Source organism: Cebus imitator, unplaced genomic scaffold (genome assembly GCF_001604975.1).
Source record: "Cebus imitator isolate Cc_AM_T3 unplaced genomic scaffold, Cebus_imitator-1.0 Scaffold126, whole genome shotgun sequence".
NCBI classification, from domain to species: domain Eukaryota; kingdom Metazoa; phylum Chordata; class Mammalia; order Primates; family Cebidae; genus Cebus; species Cebus imitator.
Genome location: NW_016107441.1, coordinates 4,040,607 through 4,046,437, shown reverse-complemented (window position 1 = coordinate 4,046,437; position 5,831 = coordinate 4,040,607). Strand labels below are relative to the sequence as shown.

At 43.6% G+C, this 5,831-nt stretch overlaps 1 protein-coding gene across 6 annotated transcripts in view; it reads right to left on the bottom strand.

Annotated features, from left to right (window-relative positions):
• LARP1 (La ribonucleoprotein 1, translational regulator) overlaps positions 1-5,831 on the bottom strand; it is a 147,445-nt gene continuing 141,614 nt past the window's right edge. For all 6 annotated transcript variants that reach the window (XM_017540542.2, XM_017540541.1, XM_017540543.1 and 3 more), the window contains 3 exons: positions 3,257-3,366; positions 2,975-3,102; positions 1-995 (listed from right to left, as the gene is read on the bottom strand). In XM_017540542.2, coding sequence (XP_017396031.2) covers positions 786-995; positions 2,975-3,102; positions 3,257-3,366 — 448 coding nt within the window. In that variant the 3' untranslated portion in view covers positions 1-785. The remainder of the gene's footprint in view (positions 996-2,974; positions 3,103-3,256; positions 3,367-5,831) is intronic.

Below are 5,831 nucleotides of genomic sequence, written 5' to 3'. Positions count from 1 at the left end.
TTTTTTTTTTTTTCCTTTTCATTTTCTCAAGGATGGAAAGGTCAGAGAAAAATAAAATAAATCATCTTTCAATAGTCTTTCCTGGTATAAGCAGCGTCTCTCTGGGCTGGGGAGTAAGGGTGTGGGGCAAGGGGAGTGGGGAGAGGCTAAAACCTTCCCCCAAACCCCAGTTTTATATCCTTTGGTTTCCTTCTCCCAGAAGATGGCAGAAGGGCATGATGGGGATAGCAGGGAGAGTACATGGTGATGACAAACCCCGGATGATCGAGGGGCCGATGCTCCTGGGGCCCAAGGGTACCACCAGAGCCTTCTATGGGACAGTGCTGGGCAATGGGGCCCGCAGGGCCTTCTTGTGGGCTGCATAGTTGGCTCGAGTGGGAGCAGAAGGAGGTTAGGGGTAGGGACCAGGGTTTCGGCCTACTAGCCGTGGGCAGGGCTGCAGAGTGATTTTGGTAATCCAGATGAACTATCAATAATTTAAAACTTGATATATATATATTTATATATATATATAAAAAAATCTCCCCCCTTCCCCCCACCCTTAGAAGAAGCTAGGATGTTAAGAGTCATGGAGAGAGGAGGGGGAAGGGGATGTAGAGGCTCCTGCCCAGGGGTACCTCTGATAGCCCAAATGGTGTACACATTGCTATTCAGCACGAAGGCCTGTCCTAGTAGCTTCAGGCCTGTCCCTTCATTGTCCCCTCTCCTGGGACTGGGCACCCCCATGGACTCTTACCCACCCCACCCCTTTCCCCTCTTCTCAAGCCCCAGGACTAAGGAGTTTTTCACTTTCCCAAAGTCTGTGTGTTCGAGTGCTGGCTTGTCCATTTGGCATCTTCCCGGACGGGCTGGCCGGTGGGTGGGGTAGGGGGTTGGCTGATCATGGCGGCAGGCCTGCTGGAAGACTGAGAAGGGCACCGCTTCCTGCCCTCACCACCGCCACCTCCTGCTACCACTGAGTGTCGCTTGTGGTTGCCCTCCTCACCCATAGGGGGCTGCAACAGAGAAAGGAGTCACAGGTGATCGGAGGCACTATCTACACCCTTTTCCTTGCCAGGTCTGTCTAGACACTTCCTATTTTTTATCTCCAAATACAGATAATGAATGGATTTAACCTTAAAAATAAGTTATCAGTTATTAAGCATTTCTCCATGCCAAGCCTTGTGCTGTTGTATGCACATTCTCTCAAGGGGTCAGCATCACCCTTTGATGTGGACCCATGGACATCCAATTTTATAGATGAGGAAACTAAAGCACAAAAAAAAAAAAAAAACTTCCCTTGGGTCTCATAGCTGGTAATTGGTAAAGACAAAACTTAGGTCTATTGGCCCCAAAAGGCCAGGCTTTTATCCAACCACATTTCTGCTTCCCTTCCAAGAAGGGATCTCTTGCTCAGAAATGTGGAATGTGGCATGTGGTATGCTGCAATGTCTCAGCTTAGAAGGCCCAGATCCTTCTGGAGATCATCTCATTCTCTTCAAGGCCCAAAGAGGATCCTGAACTAAAATTCAGACCATGCTCCAGCCTGGCCTTACCCTAACAAAGGTCCTATAACCCCAAGGGCAGACGTTTCCTTCCCTTTCTGGGAACCAAAACTGGGTCCTTAGTACACCCTAATACATCTACTCACCCCAAGGTTCTCTGTAACTTGTACCCCCCTTCTTTCCTTTCTCCTCCCCAAGGGTGGAAACGCTTCAAAATGAAAGAAAACAGATTTGTCTTTACAGTGAAAAACCTGAGTGGCTCTGCCATTATGTCACTGGATGGCCACAAACCTCAGTTTACCTGTCTGTGTAATAAAGTCCTGTCTGCACATCCACATAAGGGTTAAATAAGGTCGATGTAAAGTGCCTGGCACATAATAAACACTCAATAAATGGCAGTTTTAAAATGATAAATGCGACATGGTTTGGCTGTGTCCCCACCCAAATTTTTTTTGCCCCCCTAAACCTCCCCCCAATGTCAATCTTGAATTGCAGTTCCCATAATCCCACATGTCATAGGAGGGACCAGGTAGAGATAATTGAATCATGGGGGCAGTTTCCCCTATCTAGTTCTTGTGATAGTGAGTGAGTTCTCATGAGATCTTATGGGTTTTATAAAGGGCTTTTACTCCCCTTTGCTCTGCACTTCACCTTGCTGCCACCATGTGAAGGAAGACATGTTTGCTTCTGCTTCTGCCAAGAATTTAAGATTCCTGAGGCCTCCCCAGCCATGCAGAACTGTGAGTCAACTAAAGTGCTTTCCTTTATAAATTACCCAGTCTCGGGTATGTCTTTATTAGCAGAGTGAGAACAGACTAATACAAAATCTAAGGGCTATTATTGTCATTTACTTGTATTTGCCCTTTTGGTAAAAGGTTTGAAGGGACTAAGATGACTAACAGACATCTCTACTACAATATAAACTCTCAGAAGGAATAATTCAGTCTCTTTCCCTTATCTCTAAAGCACCCAGCAAAGAGACATCCAATCAGTATCTGCTGAATCAATTAAATTACTCCAACTTCCCTTGATATATCCAGCAGTAATAACACAGCCCTGCCACTGGATGTCACCATTGAGGCATTGCTCTAAGAACATAGGGACCTGGGCATTAATTTATAAACTGGGGTTGGAATTGGCCTTTTCCAGAAAAAACAAATGTGTGTATCTTGGATACCACCCATTATGACCAACTAGTATTGGCTAACTTGGGCACAGTAGCAAGGAGGGTGGTGAAATAGGAGAGAAAGAGCACTATGATGGTACCACAGAAGGGGGAAGCAGAAGCAACCATACAACTATCTCCAATTAGACTTCACTGGCCACTCACCCTCCATTTTAAAGATGAAAAAAACTAAAGCCCAAATTGTGGGGAGCAGGGAGAAGGGTTCCTGGGCTAGGGGCACAACTGGACCAGAATCCAAGCACCCTGACTCCTGGTCCAGTTTCCTTTCCAGGACAAATAGGGTTAGACAAAGACTTTCACTTACATCTACTCGGAAGTCTTCAAGACGTCGGAATTTGCCGAGGTATTCTTGCAGTTTGGGGTCAATGTCCAAGTTTTTGGCTTTGGAATATTTCAAGAAGGCCCAGAACTTCTCCAGCCCATACAGTTGGCCTGTAGGGAAAGAGAGGTACAGAAAAACTGAGCTAGTGAGGATAAACTCAAAGGAGTGAGAGGTGTTGCATAATATACAGAAAGACCCAAGTCGAACTGGGGAACAGGAGCCCTAGATGACCAAGGCCCACTGAGATCCAACTCTGGCTCTTACCAGCTTCATAGTCCTTCACCGTTTCCTCCTGAAAATCTTTGAATATGTCCAGCCGGAACTTCTTTTCCAGGCCATAACTGTAGTATCGAAAAAGGCACTCCAAACCATATCTGCAGAACACAAGTCAGTGAATCAGGGCAGTTTCTTCATCTGTAAAACGGAAAAATGTGCCTGCATAATGCAGGAACTATGAAACAGTTTAAACAATGTGTATTTCTGTACTGAAAAAGCAGCATATACACTTTAAGAATGCTAGTCTAAGTGGGTCCTGCATGAAATGTTCAGAACTTTCCTGGGGTCAATAAACTCTGCCCCCCTGCCCACAGACATTTATTTACTCTTACTCATTTACGAAGTGTCTATGGTTTCTTTCTGCTACAAGAACAAAGTGAATGGAGTTGAGTAGTTACAAATAAGACCTTATGGCCAATAAAGCCTATTTATGGACTATTTCCAGAAAAAGATGGCCAATCCCTGGTATAAGAACTCTGCAAAGCCATCTGACCATACCAATTAGTAGGTTTGTTCATTTATCTGAATCACAAATTTCACTTAAAGGAACACATGCAGCCAGGTGCGGTGGCTCATGCCTGTAATCCCAGCACTGTGGGAGGCCAAGGCACGTTGATCACTTCAAATCTGGAGGTCGAAACCAGCCTGATCAATATGGTGAAACCCCATCTTTACTACAATACAAAAGTTAGCTGGGCGTGGTGGTGGGTGCCTGTAATCTCAGCTGCTCAGGAGGCTGAGGCAGAAGAATTGCTTGAACCCGGGAGGCGGAGGTTGCTGAGAGCCAAGATTGTGAGACTACATTCCAGGCTGGGTGACAGAGTGAGACTCCCTCTCAAAAAAAGAAAAAAAAGCCAAAGAAATGGCCAAAACTGCAAATTTAGATTTTTTTTTTCTTTTTTTTTTGAGACAGAGTCTCACTAAGTCACCCATGCTGGAATGCAGTGGCATAATCTCAGATCACTGCAACTTCCACCTCCTGGGTTCAAGCCATTCTCCTTTCTCAGTCTCCCATGTAGCTGGTATTATAGGTGCATGTCACCACACTCAGCTGATTTTTGTCATTTTAGTAGAGACAGGGCTTCACCATGTTGGCCAGGTTGGTCTCAAACTCCTGACCTCAAGTGATCCACCCACTTCGGCCTCCCAAAGTGCTGGGAATACAGGTGTGAGGCATCACGCCCAGTCCAGATTTAAATCTTAATAGATGTACGAAACTGTTTATAGCAGCATTATTAAGCAAAATACAGAAGTCTATGAATAGAGATGCAATTAAGAATAATCATGGTGAATCTATACAATAGAGTAATATAAGCTATTAGAAATTAATAGTGGCCAGGTGTGGTGGCTCATGTCTCTAATCCCAGCAGTTTGGGAGGCCAAGGCGGGTGGATCATGACGTCAGGAGATTGAGACCAACCTGGCCAACATGGTGAAACCCCATCTCTACTAAAAATACAAAAATTAACTGGGCATAGTGGCGAGTGCCTGTAATTCCAGCTACTGAGGAGGCCGAGGCAGGAGAATTGCTTGAATCAGGGAGTTGGAGGTTGCAGTGAGCCGAGATCAGGCCACTGCACTCCAGCCTGGCGACAGAGCGAGACTCTGTCTCAAAAAAAAAAAAAAAAAAAAAAAAAAAAAAAAAGAAATAGTATAAATGTGTATTTATGGATACTGAAGAATGCTTACAATATATTATCAAATGGAAGACATGTTTAAACATGTTGGACACAGAATGATCCCACTAGCCCATTTTTGTAAACAAATATGTAAATTTTACAACTATAAAGCATACCAAATCTAGAAGAGCACAAACTTCATGGGATGTGCTAAATACATAAAATATGCCATGAAGAAAATAGGAAGCTTGATGGCAGAATAGCACTTGCTGTCTCTAGAATAATGCATGTTTTTATCAGCTTTTCCAAAATTGTCTTTTCTCATATAATTTACAGAGAGCACATTTTACATGGAAAATCGTGGCAGGGGTGTGGAAGTGTTTGTTTTTTTATTTTTTAAATACAAACAGGGTCTTGCTATGGCAAAAGGATCACATGAGCCCAGGCTGGTCTCAAACTCCAGGACTCAAGTATCTTCCTGCCTTGGCCTCACCAAGTCCTGGGATTACAAACATGAGCCACCATTGTCCAGCAAGGATAAAAGGATTCTTAAGGTTTTTTTAAATAGCAAAATATTGAAAACAAGCTAAGTATCTACCAATAGGAGATTAGCTAAATAAATCATGGTACATCCATATAAGACCATGTTATATTCTATACAAAAAAGAACAAGAAAGTTAATTATGTGCAGATATAGAATGACTCCAAAATATAGCATGAAGCAAAAACAAAACAAATGCAAGGCGCAAAAAATATTTTAACATAAGCCAGCTTTAGTGTCATCAAAAGGAGTGGTAGTGGCATGGGAGACTATACAGATACCTACTTGCTTACATAGAGTCCTTTATAAAGGACCCACAAGATTCTAACACTGGTTGCTTGATGGGTGGGGGACAGGGATGAGACAACTCTTCATTATATAATCTTTTTTTTTTTTTTTTTTT